We start from the raw sequence: 23,627 nt of genomic DNA, 5'->3' as shown, positions 1-23,627 counted from the left end.
GAGACTTTTATTTAATGAAAATATCTGAAAATATTTTTTATTGAAATGTTTTTCATTAAACTTTTAAAAATATATATTTAGTAAAATATTTCTGCACAGTTCATGTAAAAAAATGTGTTCTCAAAATGTTTTTTTTCTATGATATATTTGACTATAGTCGTGTAAAATAAAATTCTTCTTTTTTTTTTTTTTACAAAAATATCACTTTAAAAAAAATATATTTAACTTTAATCATGTAAAATAATTGGCATACTTTTTTCTTGAAAAAATAGAATATATTATCACAATATTAGAATCGTTTTTTTTTCTGAAACTAATTGTCATCTAAATATTTCTACACAATTCTTGTAAAATGACTTTTTTCTTAAAATATTTTTCCTTGAAATATTTTTCACACTTGTAAAATTACAACTTTTTTCTCACAATATGGGGGTTTTCTATGATATATGTAAAATATAATTTTTCTTGTAAAATGAGAAACTTTTTTGCTATCAAAAATACAACTTTAAAAAAATATATATTTAACTTCAATCATGTAAAAATTGCCATAATTTTTTTCTTGAAAAATGGGATATATTATTAGAACAGTTTTTTATTAAACTAATTGTCATCAAAATGTTTCTAACAATTCTTGTAAAATAAATTTTTTCTTAAAATATTTTCTTCTTTAACTATTTTTTTATGAAAATATTTATACCCAATTCTTGTAAAATAACTTTTTTCTCGCCATATTGCATTCATCCCCCAAAAAAGAGACTTGTTTTTTATATATATTTGACTATAATCGTGTAAAATTACAAATTGTTCTTGTAAAAATACAACTTTTTTTCTGAAAGAGATTTGACTTTTTCACAATATACTTGACATTAATCATGTAAAATAGCATTCTTTTTTTTTTAAGTAAAATTTAAAACTTTTTTTGAAATTTTTTTTTTCTTTAAATATTTTTTTTGAAATTTTTCTACAGACTTGTAGTAAAATGACAACTTTTTTCTCACAATATTAAGTTTGTCTACTAAAGAATAAAAACGTATCATAATAAATTTGACTAAAAATGGTATGGCAAGCTTTGTCTATTTACAGTCTGACAAATTGACGCAGTTCTCCAACAGATACTTTCTTGTTGATTTTTCAGTCCTCCTGCACCCGGTCACTCTCTGTTAAAGACAACAGATAATTGGATTAACATGTACCATGTACATTTCTACATAGTTCTTGCAACATTACAACTTATTCCTCACAATATTAAGTTTTCCTTCAAAAGGAAAAAACAACTTATCTTAATAAATGTGACTAAAATCGTGTAAAATAAAAAAAAAATGTTCTTGTAAAAATAAAACAATTTTTCTAAAAAAAACTATGACTTTTTTCACAACATATTTGACTTTAATCATGAAAATTACCATACTTTGTTCTTAAAATCATTTTTCTTCAATTATTTCTACCCAATTCTTGTACATTTAGAAAAAAATAGACCTATTCTTTTATATATTTTAGACTATAATCGTGTAAAATTACACGTTTTTTTTTTCTGAAAAGAAATATGACTTTTGTACAATATATTTAACTTTAATCATGTAAAATAGCATACCCTTTTTCTGGGAAAAAAAAAGAAGAAAAAAAACTTGTTTTCTTTCGTGTAAAATTACACGTTTTTCCAGTAAAAAAAAAATTATGAAAAGAAATTTGACTTTTTACAATATATTTGGATCCCCCAGGAAGAGCTAGACGAAGTGGCTGGGGAGAGGGAAGTCTGGGCTTCCCTGCTTAGGCTGCTGCCCCCGCGACCCGACCTCGGATAAGCGGAAGAAGATGGATGGATGGATGGACAATATATTTGACTTTAATCATGTAAAATAGCATACCATTTTTCTAGAAAAAATTTAAAAAAGTTTTAAATATTTTTTTTTTAAATATTTCTACATAGTTCTTGTAAAATTACAACTTATTCCTCACAATATTAAGTTTTTCTTAAAAAGAAAAAACATTATCATAAATTTGACTAAAATCGAGTAAAATTACATATATTTTTCTTGTAAATTTATAACTTTTTTTCTAAAAAAATTATAACTTTTTCACAAACTTATTTAACTTTTAATCATGAAATATGGCATACTTTGTTCTTAAAATAATTTTTATTCAAATATTTCTGCCAAATTCTTGTAAATTTAGAAAAAAATTGACTTTATCTTTTATATATATATTTGACTATAATCGTGTAAAATGACACGCTTTTCTTGTAAAAAAAAAAAAAATCTGAAAAAAAATATGACTTTTTTACTATATATTTTACTTTATCCATCCATCCATCCATCCATCATCTTCCGCTTATCCGAGGTCGGGTCGCGGGGGCAGCAGCCTAAGCAGGGAAGCCCAGACTTCCCTATCCCCAGCCACTTCGTCTAGCTCTTCCCGGGGGATCCCGAGGCGTTCCCAGGCCAGCCGGGAGACATAGTCTTTCCAACGTGTCCTGGGTCTTCCCCGTGGCCTCCTACCGGTTGGACGTGCCCTAAACACCTCCCTAGGGAGGCGTTCGGGTGGCATCCTGACCAGATGCCCGAACCACCTCATCTGGCTCCTCTCGATGTGGAGGAGCAGCGGCTTTACGTTGAGCTCCTCCCGGATGGCAGAGCTTCTCACCCTATCTCTAAGGGAGAGCCCCGCCACCCGGCGGAGGAAACTCATTTCGGCCGCTTGTACCCGTGATCTTATCCTTTCGGTCATGACCCAAAGCTCATGGCCATAGGTGAGGATGGGAACGTAGATCGACCGGTAAATTGAGAGCTTTGCCTTCCGGCTCAGCTCCTTCTTCACCACAACGGATCGATACAACGTCCGCATTACTGAAGACGCCGCACCGATCCGCCTGTCGATCTCACGATCCACTCTTCCCCCACTCGTGAACAAGACTCCTAGGTACTTGAACTCCTCCACTTGGGGCAGGGTCTCCTCCCCAACCCGGAGATGGCACTCCACCCTTTTCCGGGCGAGAACCATGGACTCGGACTTGGAGGTGCTGATTCTCATTCCGGTCGCTTCACACTCGGCTGCGAACCGATCCAGTGAGAGCTGAAGATCCCGGCCAGATGAAGCCATCAGGACTACATCATCTGCAAAAAGCAGAGACCTAATCCCGTGGCCACCAAACCGGAACCCCTCAACGCCTTGACTGCGCCTAGAAATTCTGTCCATAAAAGTTATGAACAGAATCGGTGACAAAGGACAGCCTTGGCGGAGTCCAACCTTCACTGGAAAAGTGTCCGACTTACTGCCAGCAATGCGGACCAAGCTCTGACACTGATCATACAGGGAGCGGACCGCCACAATCAGACAGTCCGATACCCCATACTCTCTGAGCACTCCCCACAGGACTTCCCGAGGGACACGGTCGAATGCCTTCTCCAAGTCCACAAAGCACATGTAGACTGGTTGGGCAAACTCCCATGCACCCTCAAGAACCCTGCCGAGAGTATAGAGCTGGTCCACAGTTCCACGACCAGGACGAAAACCACACTGTTCCTCCTGAATCCGAGGTTCGACTATCCGGCGAAGCCTCCTCTCCAGTACACCTGAATAAACCTTACCGGGAAGGCTGAGGAGTGTGATCCCACGATAGTTGGAACACACCCTCCGGTCCCCCTTCTTAAAGAGAGGGACCACCACCCCGGTCTGCCAATCCAGAGGTACCGCCCCCGATGTCCACGCGATGCTGCAGTCTCTGAGCTGCTACCTTACCGTGGTAGAGGAGTTTGCGTGTCCCAATGATCCTAGGAGCTATGTTGTCTGGGGGTTTTCATGCCCCCTGGTAGGGTCTCCCAAGACAAACAGGTCCTAGGTGAGTGATCAGACAAAGAGCAGCTCAAAGACTTCTATGGAATTACAACGAAATGAACCCAGATTTCCCTCGCCCGGACGTGGGTCACCGGGGCCCCGCTCTGGAGCCAGGCCCGGAGGTGGGGCACGATGGCGAGCGTCTGGTGGCCGGGCCTGTTCCCATGGGGCCCGGCCGGGCACAGCCCGAAGAGGCAACGTGGGTCACCCCTCCAATGGGCTCACCACCCATAGCAGGGGCCATAGAGGTCGGGTGCATTGTGAGCTGGGCGGCAGCCGAAGGCAGGGCACTTGGCGGTCCGATCCTCGGCTACAGAAGCTAGCTCTTGGGACGTGGAACGTCACCTCATTGGGGGGGAAGGAGCCTGAGCTAGTGCGCGAGGTAGAGAAGTTCCGGCTGGATATAGTCGGACTCACCTCGACACACAGCAAGGGCTCTGGAACCAGTTCTCTCGAGAGGGACTGGACCCTCTTCCACTCTGGCGTTGCCGGCAGTGAGAGGCGACGGGCTGGGGTGGCAATTCTGGTTGCCCCCCGGCTCAAAGCCTGTACGTTTGAGTTCAACCCAGTGGACGAGAGGGTAGCTTCCCTTCGCCTTCGGGTGGGGGGACGGGTCCTGACTGTTGTTTGTGCTTACGCACCAAACAGCAGTTCAGAATACCCACCCTTTTTGGGTACACTCGAGGGAGTACTGGAAAGTGCTCCTCCGGGTGATTCCCTTGTCCTACTGGGAGACTTCAACGCTCATGTTGGCAACGACAGTGAAACCTGGAGAGGCGTGATTGGGAAGAATGGTCGCCCGGATCTAAACCCGAGTGGTGTTTTGTTATTGGACTTTTGTGCTCGTCACAGTTTGTCGATAACAAACACCATGTTCAAACATAAGGGTGTCCATATGTGCACTTGGCACCAGGACACCCTAGGCCGCAGTTCCATGATCGACTTTGTAGTTGTGTCATCGGATTTGCGGCCTTATGTTTTGGACACTCGGGTGAAGAGAGGGGCGGAGCTTTCTACCGATCACCACCTGGTGGTGAGTTGGCTGCGATGGTGGGGGAGGATGCCGGACAGACCTGGCAGGCCCAAGCGCATTGTGAGGGTCTACTGGGAACGTCTGGCAGAGTCTCCTGTCAGAGAGAGTTTCAATTCACACCTCCGGGAGAACTTTGAACATGTCACGAGGGAGGTGCGGGACATTGAGTCCGAGTGGACCATGTTCCGAACCTCTATTGTCGAGGCGGCTGATTGGAGCTGTGGCCGCAAGGTTGTTGGTGCCTGTCGTGGCGGTAATCCCAGAACCCGTTGGTGGACACCAGCAGTGAGGGATGCCGTCAAGCTGAAGAAGGAGTCCTATCGGGTTCTTTTGGCTCACAGGACTCCGGAGGCAGTGGACGGGTACCGATGGGCCAAGCGGTGTGCAGCTTTAGCGGTCGCGGAGGCAAAAACTCGGACATGGGAAGAGTTCGGGGAAGCCATGGAAAACGACTTCTTTTTTACTATATATTTTACTTTAATCATGTAAAATAGCATACTTTTTCCGGAAAAAATTTAAAATATTTTTTAAAATTATTTTTTCTTAAAATTTTTCTCCTTAAAATATTTCTACACAGTTTTTGTAACATTACAATTTATTCCTCACAATACTAAGTTTTTCTTCAAAAGAAAAAACCAAATGGTTATCGTAATAAATGTGACTAAAATCCTGTAAAAACTAAATATTTTTTTCTTGTAAAAATAAAACTATTTTTCTAAACAAAACTATGACTTTTTTCACAACATATTTGACTTTAATCATGAAAATTGCCATACTTTGTTCTTAAAATCAAATCGTTTTTCTTCAATTATTTCTACCCAATTCTTGTACATTTAGAAAAAATAGACTTATTCTTTTATATATATTTGACTATAATCGTGTAAAATTACACTTTTTTCTTGAAAAAAAAAAATTCTGAAAAGAAATATGACTTTTTTACAATATATTTGACTTCAATCATGTAAAATATCATACCTTTTTTCCAGAAAACATTTACAAATATTTTTTAAAACATCTTGTAACATTACAACTTATCCCTCACAATATAAAGTTTTTCTTCAAAAGAAAAAAACGACTTATAATAAATTTCACTAAAATTGTGTAAAATTAAATTTTTTTTTCTTGTAAAATTACAACTTTAAAAAGAAAAAAAACCTGACTTTTTTCACAACCTTTTTTAACTTTTAATCATTAAAAATGCCACATATTGTTCTTAAAATTATTTTATTGAAAATATTTTTACACAATTCTTGTAAAAAATTTTATCATTTATTTTTATATCGGTTTTATATTTATTTATTTTTTGTATTTATGCAGTCAATTCACTAAAATAGTGTAAAATTAAATATTTTTTTCTTGTAAAATTAGAACTTTGAAAAGAAAAAAAAATATGACTTTTTGCACAACCTTTTTTAACTTTTATGCAGTCATTTCACTAAAATAGTGTAAAATTAAATATTTTTTTCTTGTAAAATTAGAACTTTGAAAAGAAAAAAACATGACTTTTTGCACAACCTTTTTTAACTTTTATGCAGTCATTTCACTAAAATAGTGTAAAATTAAATATTTTTTTCTTGTAAAATTAGAACTTTGAAAAGAAAAAAAAATATGACTTTTTGCACAACCTTTTTTAACTTTTATGCAGTCATTTCACTAAAATAGTGTAAAATTAAATATTTTTTTCTTGTAAAATTAGAACTTTGAAAAGAAAAAAACATATGACTTTTTGCACAACCTTTTTTAACTTTTATGCAGTCATTTCACTAAAATAGTGTAAAATTAAATATTTTTTTCTTGTAAAATTAGAACTTTGAAAAGAAAAAAAAATATGACTTTTTGCACAACCTTTTTTAACTTTTATGCAGTCATTTCACTAAAATAGTGTAAAATTAAATATTTTTTTCTTGTAAAAGTACAACTTTAAAAAGAAAAAACTGACTTTTTTCACAACCTTTTTTTAACTTTTAATCATTAAAGAAGCCACATATTTTTCTTAAAATTATTGTATTAAAATATTTCTACATAATTCTTGTAACATTTTTTATCATTTATTTTTGTATTGGTTTTATATTTATTTATTTTTTTGTTTTTATGCAGTCATTTCACTAAAATAGTGTAAAATTAATTATTTTTTTCTTGTAAAATTCCAACTTTAAAAAGAAAAAAAAACTATGACTTTTTGCACAACCTTTTTTTAACTTTTATGCAGTCATTTCACTAAAATAGTGTAAAATTAAATGTTTTTTTCTTGTAAAATTACAACTTTAGAAAGAAAAAAAAACTATGACTTTTTGCACAACCTTTTTTAACTTTTATGCAGTCATTTCACTAAAATAGTGTAAAATTAAATATTTTCTTGTAAAATTACACCTTAAAAAAAAAACTGACTTTTTTCACAACCTTTTTTAACTTTTAATCATTAAAAATGCCACATATTGTTCTTAAAATTATTTTATTAAAATATTTCTACATAATTCTTGTAACATTTTTTATCATTTATTTTTATATTGGTTTTATATTTATTTATTTATTGTTTTTATGCAGTCATTTCACTAAAATAGTGTAAAATTAAATATTTTTTTCTTGTAAAATTACAACTTTAAAAAGAAAAAAGAAATACTTTTTTCACAACCTTTTTTAACTTTTAATCATTCAAAAAGCCACGTATTGTTCTTAAAATGATTTTATTAAAAATATTTTTACACAATTCTTGTAACATTTTTTATCATTAATTTTTGTTTTTGTTTTTATTTTTATTTATTTTTTGTTTTTATCCAGTCATTGGTGAAGCTAAGGATAATGTTTGAATATTGTTTTCAATACTGTTGTGCAGCGCTTTGGAAACATTTCTGTTGTTTAAATGTGCGATACAAATAAAGTGGATTGGATAAAATAACTTTTTTCTCACAATATTGCGTTTCTAAAAAAGACACAAGTTGTCTTCCTGATATATTTGAGTGTCATCATGTCAGACTCCAACTGAGCACTAAACTTGCAACATTCCTTCCTGTTACTCATCAAATGAGGTCACCTGTGCCGGGTGAGACAAAGTTGTCCTTGTGTGGTCACAAGATTGTCATCTGCTGCTCCAACTTAGTTTGCTGCAGGCACCACGCTCCATCCTCTGGGCCTAAAAGAGCCAGCGTGTTAAATTCAAGTTAAAGTCAAAGTTGCAGAGTTGGGACGTCTCTCACCTGCCCCGCTCTTCATCGGCCGTGACACACCTTTATTTCATTTCATTCTTGGCTGACTGTGCAGTGTTGCTGTGTTTAGGCTCCAGCTGCAGTCCCCGGGACATTACTGGCCCCTGGAGGCCTTCTACCAGGACAAGAGGGCGCTGCTGCCCCCTGGCGGCGACGACCTTGTAACTGCGTGCCCTGTGGACCCCTGGGGGAGCGCCATCAACCACAACATGCACCCGGAAATGAAGGTGGAAGTGCAAGAATATTTATGTATACAATATGTTCATTCGTTTAATATTTTCATTTAATTAAAAAAAAAAATCATTTGATTTGATAATAATTTATTTGATTTAATAAAAAATTATAATTATTTTTTTAAATCGTTCATTTAATGCAATCATGCATTGAGATGGTATAAAATGTATTCCTTATAAAGAAAAAAAAAATATATATATACATATAGTCGCAATTCGTATGTGAATCGATTTTTTTCACTATTCAAAGCGCTATCGTTGGCTAAATTGATATCGTGTGTATCGTCACTATTGTGCAATCCTACTGTAGTATTGACATGTTTACATTATTGTGCAACACTAATGTAGCATCGACATGTTTACATTATTGTGCAACACTAATGTAGCATCGACATGTTTACATTACTGTGCAACACCACTATAGTATCGACATGATTACATTATTGCGCAACACCACTGTAGTATCGACATGTTTACATTATTGTGCAATACTACTGTACTATTGACATGTTTACATTATTGTGCAACACTACTGTAGTATCGACATGTTTACATTATTGCGCAACACTACTGTACTATTGACACGTTTACATTATTGTGCAACACTACTGTACTTTTGACATGTTTACATTACGCAACACCACTGTAGTATTGACATGTTTACATTATTGTGCAACACCACTGTAGTATTGACGTGTTTACATTATTGTGCAACACCACTGTTATATTGACATGTTTACATTATTGTGCAACACCACTGTAGTATTGACGTGTTTATATTATTGTGCAACACCACTGTAGTATCGACATGTTTACATTATTGTGCGATACCACTGTAATATTGACATGTTTACATTATTGTGCAACACTACTGTAGTATTGACATGTTTACATTATTGGGCAACACTACTGTAGCATCGACATGTTTACATTATTGTGCAACACTACTGTAGTATTGACATGTTTACGTTATCGTGCAACACTACTGTAGTATTGACATGTTTACGTTATCGCGCAACACTACTGTAGTATTGACATGTTTACATTATTGTGCAACACTACTGTAGTATCGACATGTTTACATTATTGTGCAACACTACTGTAGTATCGACATGTTTACATTATTGTGCAACACTACTGTAGTATTGACATGTTTACATTATTGCGCAACACCACTGTAGTATTGACATGTTTACATTATTGTGCGACACTACTGTAATACTGACATGTTAACATTATTGTGCAACACTACTGTAGTATTGACATGTTAACATTATTGTGCAACACTACTGTAGTATTGACATGTTTACATTATTGTGCAACACCACTGTAGTATTGACATGTTTACATTATTGTGCAACACCACTGTAGTATTGACATGTTTACATTATTGTGCAACACCACTGTAATATTGACATGTTTATATTATTGAGCAACACCACTGTAGTATTGATATGTTTACATTATTGTGCAACACCACTGTGATATCAACATGTTTACATTATTACGCAACACCACTGTAGTATCGACATGTTTACATTATTTAGCTTTTTCATGCTTGAAATGCTTCATTTGGGTGAAAAAGCCGCAGCAGATGCTTGAAAGAAGCCCAGATCAAACTCGGACTTTGTGTTCCCGTGACCTACATCCTGGTACTTCTAAGGACAAAAGAGGGGTCATGCCTTTTAGAGTAGTCCGGGTGCAGCCGCACTGACCACATGGCAGTTGCTCCGCCCCCAGATCACGCACCCGGCAGGCTGCATGTCCCACTTCATCCGCTTCTTCGGGGAGCAGATCATGGTCCTCTGGAAGCTGGCGCTCCTCCGGAGGCGGATCCTCATCTTCTCGCCTCCGCCGGTGGGCGTGGTCTGCTACAGAGGTGTGGCCCAAAACGCAAATATCCCCGCCCACTTTGCCCCGCCCCCAGACTAACGCCGTGCCGATTTCCCTGTCAGTGTACTGCTGCTGCTCCCTGGCCAACGTCTCCATCCCGGGGGTGGGCGTGGCCGTGCCCGAGCTCCGCCCCTTCTTCTACGTCAACGTGGCCGACATGGGCGTCCTGGAGAAGGAGCTGTCCTACGTGGCATGTGAGTGGCATCCCCACCCCACCCGGGTCTGTCCTCCCCTCTAAGCGCCCGCCTGTGGCCCGCAGGCACCACGGAGAAGATCCTGGAGGAGAAGCGGGACCTGTACGACGTCTACGTGGACAACCAGAACGTCAAGAGCTGCAGGGAAGGCCTGAAGCCGCTGCTGCGCCTCACCCCCGCCGACAGGGACAAGTACCGCAGGCTCACCGAGCAGAGGTGCGTTCAGGGAGCGTGGGGGAAAAGAGGACTGGCTGACTTGCTTGCACGTGTGCAGGAAGATGCTGCTCTACTCTCAGGAGGAGAACGGCGACTGCGTGTCCAGCGAGGAAGATTTGTTCATTCTGTGAGTACGCCGTACCACATTTTGACATCTTCTGAAAAATTGGACCAAAGTGCGGCCCTCGGGCCATTTGCAGCTAAACAATCGTTAGCGTTCGGATTTTAGCGTGCTACCTTTTTTTTTGTGCAAATTTCGTATTTGCTCTGAGGTGTGTACCTCAGAGCAAATGCAAAATTTGCACACAAAAAAAAAAATAAAACAATATATTTTTGGTACATGACACATAATTAAGTTAGCATTTTAGCATGCTAACATTAGCATGCTAGTTTATTTGTGCTAATTTTACATTTAAAACACTCAGCATCAACAATTTTTTTATTTGAGGAATGATACTTATTTGCATGCTAACGTAATATGCTACATTTTTTTATTTTATTTTACCTAATTTTGTGTACAAAATTATCATATTTTGCTACATGCTAGCATTTCAAACATTTCCAGGTACACACCTCAGAAAAAATTTTTTTTAGTTCTTGACGCATAATTTAGGTAGCATTTTAGCATGCTAAATTTAGCATACTAGGTTTTTTGTGCTAATTTTGCATTTTAAACCCCAAGCATCAACTATTTTTTTACTTGAGGAATGAAACTTATTAGCATGCTAATGTAGTATGCTAGTTAGCCTGCTAACGTAATATGCTAGATTTTTTTTATTTTAGCAAATTTTTTGTACAAAATGATCATATTTTGCTACTTGATGCATGCTAGCAATTGAAACACACTTCCAAGTACACACCTCAGAGTAATATATTTTTGGTACTTGACGCAAAATTCAGTTAGCATTTTAGCATGCTAACACTATCATGCTAGTTTACTCGTGCTAATTTTACATTTAAAACTCTCAGCATCAACTATTTTTTTACTTGAGGAATGATATTTATTAGCATGTTAACGTAGTATGCTAATTTGCATGCTAACGTAATATACTAGATATTTTTTTTATTTTAGCTAATTTTGTATACAAAATGATCATATTTTGCTACTTGATGCATGCTAGCAAATGAAACACATTTCCAAGTAAAGTACACACCTCAGAGTGATATATTTTTGGTACTTGACGCATAATTCAGTTAGCATTTTACCATGCAAAAAAAACCTGTTCCCTAATTTTGCATTTTAACACATTGGCGTCAAATATTTAGTTACTTGACGAATGATACTTATTAGCGTGCAAACGTAGTATGCTACATTTTTTAGCTAATTTCAAATGCATGCAAAATATTCATATTTTGCTACTTGATGCATGCTATTGTTAGCATGCTAGCAATTGAAACATTTCCAGGTACAGACCTCACAGTAATTTATCTTCGGTTCTTGATGCATAATACAGTTAGCATTTTAGCATGCTAACATTAACTTGCTCCATTTGTTTAAGGTAATTTAGCAGGCATACATTAATAATAATAAATGTTATATATATTTTTTAAATATTATTACTAGTAATATTATTATTATTTAATAGTAAACAAACAAATGCCATATATATGATTAAGATTTCAATGTATTTTAAATATATTTTCCATTGGATGGTGCTCCTTCTTGCCCATTCAAAGCATGCAGTAAAAAGTCACACTTTTGTTTTATTGGTGATTTACATGAGTTAGGATATTTCAAGTTGTTATTCCAACCATTTTGACTTCACATTTTCAAACGTTTAGGTTTTTCTTGGAGCAGAACAACAGGATTTTCCAAACCCTGAGCGAGGTGGCGGGGACTCCGGACCCCACTCTGACCCCGGAGAATGTGAGGGCCATGGGCCTGGACCCTCACGGGGACAGGCTCTTCCTGCTCCACCTGTTGGAGATCTACGGCTTTGACACCCTGCTGATGTCTGAGCAGCTCTGCTGCAGCTGAGTTAGCGTTTCTCATATTCACTTTTTGCATTTTGGACTCTCTCCAGTCTTCTGGATCATGTGTGATGTTCTAGTTTTTCCCTTTGTGCTGCCTCCGATCACACCCTTGTTCCAGGAAATACTCCCTACCCTGGAACAGCATCATTTGCCTGTTCCAAGAAATAACCCCCACCCTGGGAAGCATCGTGTGGCTGTTCCAGGAAATACTCCCCACAGATGGAAAGCAACATTTTGCTGTTCCAGGAAATACTCCCCACCATGGAAAGCAACATTTTGCTGTTCAAAGAAATAACCCCCACCCTGGAAAACATCGTGTGGCTGTTCCAGGCAATACTCCCCACCGTGGAAAGAATCATTTTGCTGTTCCAGGAAATACTCCCCACCATGGGAAAGCATCATGTTGCTGTTCCAGGAAACACTCCCTACCCTGGAAAGCATCATGTTGCTGTTCCAAGAGTTAACCCCCACCCTGGAAAGCATCGTGTGGCTGTTCCAGGAAATACTCCCCACCCTAGAAAGCATCATGTGGCTGTTCCAGGAATTACTCTCCACCCTGAAGAGTATAATTTGGCTGTTCCAGGAAATACTCCCCACCATGGAACAGCATCATGTTGCTGTTCCAAGAAATAACCCCCACCCTGGAAAACATCGTGTGGCTGTTCCAGGCAATACTCCCCACCCTGGAAAGAATCATTTTGCTGTTCCAGGAAATACTCCCCACCATGGGAAAGCATCATGTTGCTGTTCCAGGAAACACTCCCTACCCTGGAAAGCATCATGTTGCTGTTCCAAGAGTTAACCCCCACCCTGGAAAGCATTGTGTGGCTGTTCCAGGAAATACTCCCCACCCTAGAAAGCATCATGTGGCTGTTCAAGGAATTACTCTCCACCCTGAAGAGTATAATTTGGCTGTTCCAGGAAATACTCCCCACCATGGAACAGCATCATGTTGCTGTTCCAGCATCATGTTGCTGTTCCAAGAAATAACCCCCACCCGGGAAAGCATCATGTTGCTGTTCCAGGGAAAGCATCATGTGGCTGTTCCAGGAACTACTCTCCACCATGGAAAGCATCATGTTGCTGTTTCAGGAAATACTCCCCGCCCTGGAAAGCATCATCTGGCTGTTCCAAGAAATAACCCCCACCCTGGAAAGCAACATTTTGCTGTTCCAGGAAATACTCCCAGCCCTGGAAAGCATCATGTTGCTGTTCCAAGAAATAACCCCCACCCGGGAAAGCATCATGTTGCTGTTCCAGGGAAAGCATCATGTGGCTGTTCCAGGAAATACTCCCCACCATGGAACAGCATCATGTTGCTGTTCCAGCATCATGTTGCTGTTCCAAGAAATAACCCCCACCCTGGAAAACATCGTGTGGCTGTTCCAGGCAATACTCCCCACCCTGGAAAGAATCATTTTGCTGTTCCAGGAAACACTCCCTACCCTGGAAAGCATCATGTTGCTGTTCCAAGAGTTAACCCCCACCCTGGAAAGCATTGTGTGGCTGTTCCAGGAAATACTCCCCACCCTAGAAAGCATCATGTGGCTGTTCCAGGAATTACTCTCCACCCTGAAGAGTATAATTTGGCTGTTCCAGGAAATACTCCCCACCATGGAACAGCATCATGTTGCTGTTCCAGCATCATGTTGCTGTTCCAAGAAATAACCCCCACCCGGGAAAGCATCATGTTGCTGTTCCAGGGAAAGCATCATGTGGCTGTTCCAGGAACTACTCCCCACCATGGAAAGCATCATGTTGCTGTTTCAGGAAATACTCCCCGCCCTGGAAAGCATCATCTGGCTGTTCCAAGAAATAACCCCCACCCTGGAAAGCAACATTTTGCTGTTCCAGGAAATACTCTCCACCCTGGAACAGCATCATGTTGCTGTTCCAGAATCATGTTGCTGTTCCAAGAAATAACCCCCACCCGGGAAAGCATCATGTTGCTGTTCCAGGGAAAGCATCATGTGGCTGTTCCAGGAAATACTCCCCACCAAGAAGAGTATCATTTGCCTGTTTCAGGAAATACTCCCCGCCCTGGAAAGCATCATCTGGCGGTTCCAAGAAATAACCCCCACCCTGGAAAGCAACATTTTGCTGTTCCAGGAAATACTCTCCACCCTGGAACAGCATCATGTTGCTGTTCCAGCATCATGTTGCTGTTCCAAGAAATAACCCCCACCCGGGAAAGCATCGTGTGGCTGTTCCAGGAAATACTCCCCACCAAGAAGAGTATCATTTGCCTGTTCCAGGAAATACTCCCCACCCTGGAAAGAATCATGTGGCTGTTCCAGGAAATAGTCCCCACCCTGGAAAGAATCATGTGCCTTTTCCAGGAAATAGTCCCCACCCTGGAGAGCGAGCTAGGCTGCATTCTAACACAAACTGTCTTGTTCTTATGCTTCATTATTTTATTTTTAACATAAAAATGTGAACGCTGTCAGTTTAAAATGATTTTAAACTGCTTTCTGACCTGGTTTGTATTCAATTCAATAATTTCTCACCATGAGTTAGTGCTACCTCGGGACACAAGTTTAATTGGTTCCGTGACACACCTGGAAAATTCATCTTTTGATATAACCGCCAATTAAAATCAATTTGATTGGTCCACCATTTTAACACGCCTTTTAAAAAGTGAAAATAACTTTTAGGATAAGAAATATTGCATAAAAAATACAAAACTTCAAAACACTTCAGTAGTTTTTTGAAGTATTGCATTTACCTTGGAGAACAAACTTCTGCGCTATTGCCATCTGTAGCTTCTCCTTATTTTCCTGGATAAATGTTCTGCTGATATAAGTTAACGCTAGCAAGTAAAACGGGATGGTCTGGGGCACACACGCATCAAACTCAAGTTTGGATTAAAAAAGTAAACATTTGTTTCACATACTGTACATTATTAAATGTTGAAATAGGGTGAGGGGCCTAAAAATGAAATCCTGCTTAGGGCCCCAATTTCTCCTGGAGTGGCCCTAAGTACAAAATATTCATCAAATTCAAGTTTGATTAAAAAAGTTAAAAAGTCGTTTAACATTAATTAAAAAAATAGGAATTATTTTGTAACAGGCGAGGGGGCCACAAAAAAACTTTTCTCAGGGGCCCCATTTAGCCCGGGTCCCCCAGCTGGTACCCCCCAATGTAGTGCGGGACTTACTGAGTACTAAACATGCATCATATTCCAGTTTGATTAAAAAAGGTAAACATTTGTTTCACATTAATTAAAAAAATTTGGAAAAATGTGATAGGGTGGGGGACGCCTCAAAATTTAATTCTGTTTTGGGCCCTAATTTAGCCAGAGGGGCCCCAAGTACAAAACATGCATCCAACTAAAGTTTGGATTAACAAAGTAAACATTTGTTTCATATACTGTACATTACTAAATGTTGAAACATGCAATAGGGTGAGGGGCCTAAAAATGAAATCCTGCTTAGGGCCCCAATTTCTCCTGGAGTGGCCCTAAGTACAAAATATTCATCAAATTCAAGTTTGATTAAAAAAGTTAAAAAGTCGTTTAACATTAATTAAAAAAATAGGAATTATTTTGTAACAGGCGAGGGGGCCACAAAAAAACTTTTCTCAGGGGCCCCATTTATCCCGGGTCCCCCAGCTGGTACCCCCCAATGTAGCGCGGGACTTACTCAGTACTAAACATGCATCATATTCCAGTTCTATTAAAAAAGGTAAACATTTGTTTCACATTAATTAAAAAAATTTGGAAAAATGTGATAGGGTGGGGGACGCCTCAAAATTTAATTCTGTTTTGGGCCCTAATTTAGCCAGAGGGGCCCCAAGTACAAAACATGCATCCAACTAAAGTTTGGATTAACAAAGTAAACATTTGTTTCATATACTGTACATTACTAAATGTTGAAACATGTAATAGGGTGAGGGGCCTAAAAATGAAATGCTGCTTAGGGCCCCAATTTATCCTGGAGTGGCCCCAAGTACAAAATATTCATCAAATTCAAATTTGATTAAAAAGTGAAAAAGTTGTTTAACATCAATTAAAAAATAGGAACTATTTTGTAACAGGGTCGGGGGGCACAAAAAAAAACTCTTCTCGGGGTCCCAATTTAGCCCGGGGCCCCCAGCTGGTACCCCCCTCCCCCTTCCCCAATGTCGCGCAGGGCTAGCTAAACATGCATCATATTCAAGTTTGATTAAAAAAGGTAAACATTTGTTCCACATTAATTAAAACATGTAAAAAAATGTAATAGGGTGTGGGACACCTCAAAATGTAATTCTGTTTAGGGCCTTAATTTAGGCAGAGGGGCCCCGGGTACAAAACATGCATTATATTCAATTTTGATTAAAAACGGTAAACATTTGTTTCACATACTGTACATTATTAAATGTTGAAACATGTTGTAATAGGGTGAGGGGCCAAAAAATGAAATGCTGCTTAGGGCCCCAATTTATCCTGGAGTGGTCCTAAGTACAAAATATTCATCAAATTCAAATTTGATTTAAAAAGTTAAACAGTCGTTTGACATTCATGAAAAAAATAGGAACCATTTTGTAACAGGCGAGGAGGCCACAAAAATACTGTTCTCAGGGGCCTCATTTAGCCCGGGGCCCCCAGCTGGTACCCCCCCCCAATGTCGCGCAGGGCTAGCTGAGTACTAAACATGTATCATATTCAAGTTTGATTAAAAAGGTAAACATTTGTTTCACATTAATTAAAAAATTTGGAAAAATGTGATAGGGTGGGGGACGCCTCAAAATTGTATTCTATTTAGGGCCCTAGTTTAGCCAGAGGGGCCCCAGGTACAAAACATGCATCAAACTCAAGTTTGGATTAAAAAAGTAAACATTTGTCTCATTTACTGTACATTATTAAATGTTGAAACATGTGATAGGGTGAGGGGCCTAAAATGAAATGCTGCTTAGGGCCCCAATTTATCCTGGAGTGGCCCCAAGTACAAAATATTCAACAAATTCAAGTGTGATTAAAAAGTTAAAAAGTTGTTTAACATCAATTAAAAAAATAGAAACTATTTTGTAACAGGGTAGGGGGCCACAAAAATACTCTTCTCAGGGGCCCCATTTAGCCCGGCGCCCCCCAATGTAGTGCGGGACTAGCTGAGTACTAAACATGCATCATATTCAAATTTGATTAAAAAAGATAAACATTTCTTTCACATGAATTAAAGAATGTTGAAAAATGTAATATGCAGAACCAATCTGCTCAGGGCCCAAATTTAGCCAGGGGCCCCCAGCTCCCAAGGGACCCTATATCATCAACAGACTTATTTGTCAGAGTCTTTTTCAAGTCCACCAAAATGAGTCATTTTACGACATGTTATTGTCAACCATCACACTAATAAAGTCACTACCAACATGTTATTGGCAACCATCACACTAATAAAGTCACTACCAACATGTTATTGGCATCCATCACACTAATAAAGTCACTACCGACATGTTATTGGCATCCATCACACTAATAAAGTCACTACCGACATGTTATTGGCAACCATCACATTAATAAAGTCACTACCAACATGTTATTGTCAACCATGGCTCTAATAGTCACTACCAATATAATATTGGCAACCATCACACTAATAAAGTCACTACCAACATGTTATTGTAAACCATCACACTAATAAAGTCACTACCGACATGTTATTGGCAACCATCATATTAATAAAGTCACTACCAACTTGTTATTGTCAACCATGGCTCTAATAGTCACTACCAATATAATATTGGCAACCATCACACTAATAAAGTCACTACCAACATGTTATTTTAAACCATCACACTAATAAAGTCACTACCAACATGTTATTGGCATCCATCACACTAATAAAGTCACTACCGACATGTTATTGGCATCCATCACACTAATAAAGTCACTACCGACATGTTATTGGCAACCATCACATTAATAAAGTCACTACCAACATGTTATTGTCGACCATGGCTCTAATAGTCACTACCAATATATTGGCAACCATCAGACTAATAAAGTCACTACCAACATGTTATTGTAAACCATCACACTAATAAAGTCACTACCAACATGTTATTGGCATCCATCACACTAATAAAGTCACTACCGACATGTTATTGGCAACCATCACATCAATAAAGTCACTACCAACATGTTATAGTCAACCATGGCTCTAATAGTCACTACCAATATAATATTGGCAACCATCACACTAATAAAGTCACTACCAACATGTTATTGGCATCCATCACACTAATAAAGTCACTACCGACATGTTATTGGCAACCATCACATTAATAAAGTCACTACCAACATGTTATTGTCAACCATGGCTCTAATAGTCACTACCAATATAATATTGGCAACCATCACACTAATAAAGTCACTACCAACATGTTATTGTAAACCATCACACTAATAAAGTCACTACCAACATGTTATTGGCATCCATCACACTAATAAAGTCACTACCGACATGTTATTGGCAACCATCACATTAATAAAGTCACTACCAACATGTTATTGTCAACCATGGCTCTAATAGTCACTACCAATATAATATTGGCAACCATCACACTAATAAAGTCACTACCAACATGTTATTGTAAACCATCACACTAATAAAGTCACTACCGACATGTTATTGTAAACCATCACACTAATAAAGTCACTACCAACATGTTATTGGCATCCATCACACTAATAAAGTCACTACCGACATGTTATTGGCAACCATCACATTAATAAAGTCACTACCAACATGTTATTGTCAACCATGGCTCTAATAGTCACTACCAATATAATATTGGCAACCATCACACTAATAAAGTCACTACCAACATGTTATTGTAAACCATCACACTAATAAAGTCACTACCAACATGTTATTGGCATCCATCACACTAATAAAGTCACTACCGACATGTTATTGGCAACCATCACATTAATAAAGTCACTACCAACATGTTATTGTCAACCATGGCTCTAATAGTCACTACCAATATAATATTGGCAACCATCACACTAATAAAGTCACTACCAACATGTTATTGTAAACCATTACACTAATAAAGTCACTACCAACATGTTATTGGCATCCATCACACTAATAAAGTCACTACCGACATGTTATTGTAAACCATTACACTAATAAAGTCACTACCAACATGTTATTGGCATCCATCACATTAATAAAGTCACTACCAACATGTTATTGTCAACCATGGCTCTAATAGTCACTACCAATATAATATTGGCAACCATCACACTAATAAAGTCACTACCAACATGTTATTGTAAACCATCACACTAATAAAGTCACTACCAACATGTTATTGTAAACCATCACACTAATAAAGTCACTACCAACATGTTATTGGCATCCATCACACTAATAAAGTCACTACCGACATGTTATTGGCAACCATCACATTAATAAAGTCACTACCAACATGTTATTGTCAACCATGGCTCTAATAGTCACTACCAATATAATATTGGCAACCATCACACTAATAAAGTCACTACCAACATGTTATTGTAAACCATTACACTAATAAAGTCACTACCAACATGTTATTGGCATCCATCACATTAATAAAGTCACTACCAACATGTTATTGTCAACCATGGCTCTAATAGTCACTACCAATATAATATTGGCAACCATCACACTAATAAAGTCACTACCAACATGTTATTGTAAACCATCACACTAATAAAGTCACTACCAACATGTTATTGTAAACCATCACACTAATAAAGTCACTACCAACATGTTATTGGCATCCATCACACTAATAAAGTCACTACCAACATGTTATTGGCATCCATCACACTAATAAAGTCACTACCGACATGTTATTGGCAACCATCACATTAATAAAGTCACTACCAACATGTTATTGTCAACCATGGCTCTAATAGTCACTACCAATATAAGATTGGCAACCATCACACTAATAATGTCACTACCAACATGTTATTGGCATCCATCACACTAATAAAGTCACTACCGACATGTTATTGGCAACCATCACATTAATAAAGTCACTACCAACATGTTATTGTCAACCATGGCTCTAATAGTCACTACCAATATAATATTGGCAACCATCACACTAATAAAGGCACTACCAACATGTTATTGTAAACCATCACACTAATAAAGTCACTACCAACATGTTATTGTAAACCATCACACTAATAAAGTCACTACCAACATGTTATTGGCATCCATCACACTAATAAAGTCACTACCAACATGTTATTGGCATCCATCACACTAATAAAGTCACTACCGACATGTTATTGGCAACCATCACATTAATAAAGTCACTACCAACATGTTATTGTCAACCATGGCTCTAATAGTCACTACCAATATAATATTGGTAACCATCACACTAATAATGTCACTACCAACATGTTATTGTAAACCATCACACTAATAAAGTCACTACCAACATGTTATTGGCATCCATCACACTAATAAAGTCACTACCGACATGTTATTGGCAACCATCACATTAATAAAGTCACTACCAACATGTTATTGTCAACCATGGCTCTAATAGTCACTACCAATATAAGATTGGCAACCATCACACTAATAATGTCACTACCAACATGTTATTGGCATCCATCACACTAATAAAGTCACTACCAACATGTTATTGGCATCCATCACACTAATAAAGTCACTACCGACATGTTATTGGCAACCATCACATTAATAAAGTCACTACCAACATGTTATTGTCAACCATGGCTCTAATAATCACTACCAATATAATATTGGTAACCATCACACTAATAATGTCACTACCAACATGTTATTGGCATCCATCACACTAATAAAGTCACTACCAACATGTTATTGGCATCCATCACACTAATAAAGTCACTACCGACATGTTATTGGCAACCATCACATTAATAAAGTCACTACCAACATGTTATTGTCAACCATGGCTCTAATAGTCACTACCAATATAATATTGGCAACCATCACATTAATAAAGTCACTACCAACATGTTATTGTCAACCATGGCTCTAATAGTCACTACCAATATAAGATTGGCAACCATCACACTAATAATGTCACTACCAACATGTTATTGGCAACCATCACATTAATAAAGTCACTACCAACATGTTATTGTCAACCATGGCTCTAATAGTCACAACCAATATAATATTGGCAACCATCACACTAATAAAGTCACTACCGACATGTTATTGGCATCCATCACACTAATAAAGTCACTACCGACATGTTATTGGCAACCATCACATTAATAAAGTCACTACCAACATGTTATTGTCAACCATGGCTCTAATAGTCACAACCAATATAATATTGGCAACCATCACACTAATAAAGTCACTACCAACATGTTATTTTAAACCATCACACTAATAAAGTCACTACCAACATGTTATTGGCATCCATCACACTAATAAAGTCACTACCGACATGTTATTGGCAACCATCACATTAATAAAGTCACTACCAACATGTTATTGTCAACCATGGCTCTAATAGTCACTACCAATATAATATTGGCAACCATCACACTAATAAAGTCACTACCAACATGTTATTTTAAACCATCACACTAATAAAGTCACTACCAACATGTTATTGGCATCCATCACACTAATAAAGTCACTACCGACATGTTATTGGCAACCATCACATTAATAAAGTCACTACCAACATGTTATTGTCAAACATGGCTCTAATAGTCACTACCAATATAATATTGGCAACCATCACACTAATAAAGTCACTACCAACATGTTATTGTAAACCATCACACTAATAAAGTCACTACCGACATGTTATTGTAAACCATCACACTAATAAAGTCACTACCAACATGTTATTGGCATCCATCACACTAATAAAGTCACTACCGACATGTTATTGGCAACCATCACATTAATAAAGTCACTACCAACATGTTATTGTCAACCATGGCTCTAATAGTCACTACCAATATAATATTGGCAACCATCACACTAATAAAGTCACTACCAACATGTTATTGTAAACCATTACACTAATAAAGTCACTACCAACATGTTATTGGCATCCATCACACTAATAAAGTCACTACCAACATGTTATTGTCAACCATGGCTCTAATAGTCACTACCAATATAATATTGGCAACCATCACATTAATAAAGTCACTACCAACATGTTATTGTCAACCATGGCTCTAATAGTCACTACCAATATAAGATTGGCAACCATCACACTAATAATGTCACTACCAACATGTTATTGGCATCCATCACACTAATAAAGTCACTACCGACATGTTATTGGCAACCATCACATTAATAAAGTCACTACCAACATGTTATTGTCAACCATGGCTCTAATAGTCACAACCAATATAATATTGGCAACCATCACACTAATAAAGTCACTACCAACATGTTATTTTAAACCATCACACTAATAAAGTCACTACCAACATGTTATTGGCATCCATCACACTAATAAAGTCACTACCGACATGTTATTGGCAACCATCACATTAATAAAGTCACTACCAACATGTTATTGTCAACCATGGCTCTAATAGTCACTACCAATATAATATTGGCAACCATCACACTAATAAAGTCACTACCAACATGTTATTTTAAACCATCACACTAATAAAGTCACTACCAACATGTTATTGGCATCCATCACACTAATAAAGTCACTACCGACATGTTATTGGCAACCATCACATTAATAAAGTCACTACCAACATGTTATTGTCAAACATGGCTCTAATAGTCACTACCAATATAATATTGGCAACCATCACACTAATAAAGTCACTACCAACATGTTATTGTAAACCATCACACTAATAAAGTCACTACCGACATGTTATTGTAAACCATCACACTAATAAAGTCACTACCAACATGTTATTGGCATCCATCACACTAATAAAGTCACTACCGACATGTTATTGGCAACCATCACATTAATAAAGTCACTACCAACATGTTATTGTCAACCATGGCTCTAATAGTCACTACCAATATAATATTGGCAACCATCACACTAATAA

General features: G+C 37.7%; 1 protein-coding gene and 1 long non-coding RNA gene across 2 annotated transcripts in view; one reads left to right on the top strand and one right to left on the bottom strand.

The window, feature by feature from the left end:
- The window catches only part of LOC133560976 (DENN domain-containing protein 11-like), a 30,818-nt gene extending 18,237 nt beyond the window's left edge, over positions 1-12,581 (top strand). Inside the window, exons 4-9 of the mRNA XM_061914055.1 lie at positions 8,138-8,294; positions 10,041-10,179; positions 10,256-10,387; positions 10,453-10,603; positions 10,662-10,730; positions 12,386-12,581. Coding sequence (XP_061770039.1) covers positions 8,138-8,294; positions 10,041-10,179; positions 10,256-10,387; positions 10,453-10,603; positions 10,662-10,730; positions 12,386-12,581 — 844 coding nt within the window. The remainder of the gene's footprint in view (positions 1-8,137; positions 8,295-10,040; positions 10,180-10,255; positions 10,388-10,452; positions 10,604-10,661; positions 10,731-12,385) is intronic.
- LOC133560977 (uncharacterized) lies at positions 253-10,812 on the bottom strand. Its single transcript, XR_009808551.1, has 3 exons — positions 8,059-10,812; positions 7,896-7,994; positions 253-1,157 (listed from the first exon to the last, which is right to left on the bottom strand). It is a non-coding gene; the product is annotated as an uncharacterized LOC133560977 (long non-coding RNA).
- Positions 12,582-23,627: the final 11,046 nt, after the last annotated feature.

This window comes from Nerophis ophidion, linkage group LG10 (assembly GCF_033978795.1).
Source record: "Nerophis ophidion isolate RoL-2023_Sa linkage group LG10, RoL_Noph_v1.0, whole genome shotgun sequence".
In the NCBI taxonomy this organism is placed as follows: Eukaryota; Metazoa; Chordata; class Actinopteri; order Syngnathiformes; family Syngnathidae; genus Nerophis; species Nerophis ophidion.
Note: the sequence above shows the minus strand (reverse complement) of the source record. Positions and strands in the feature narration are given on the sequence as shown.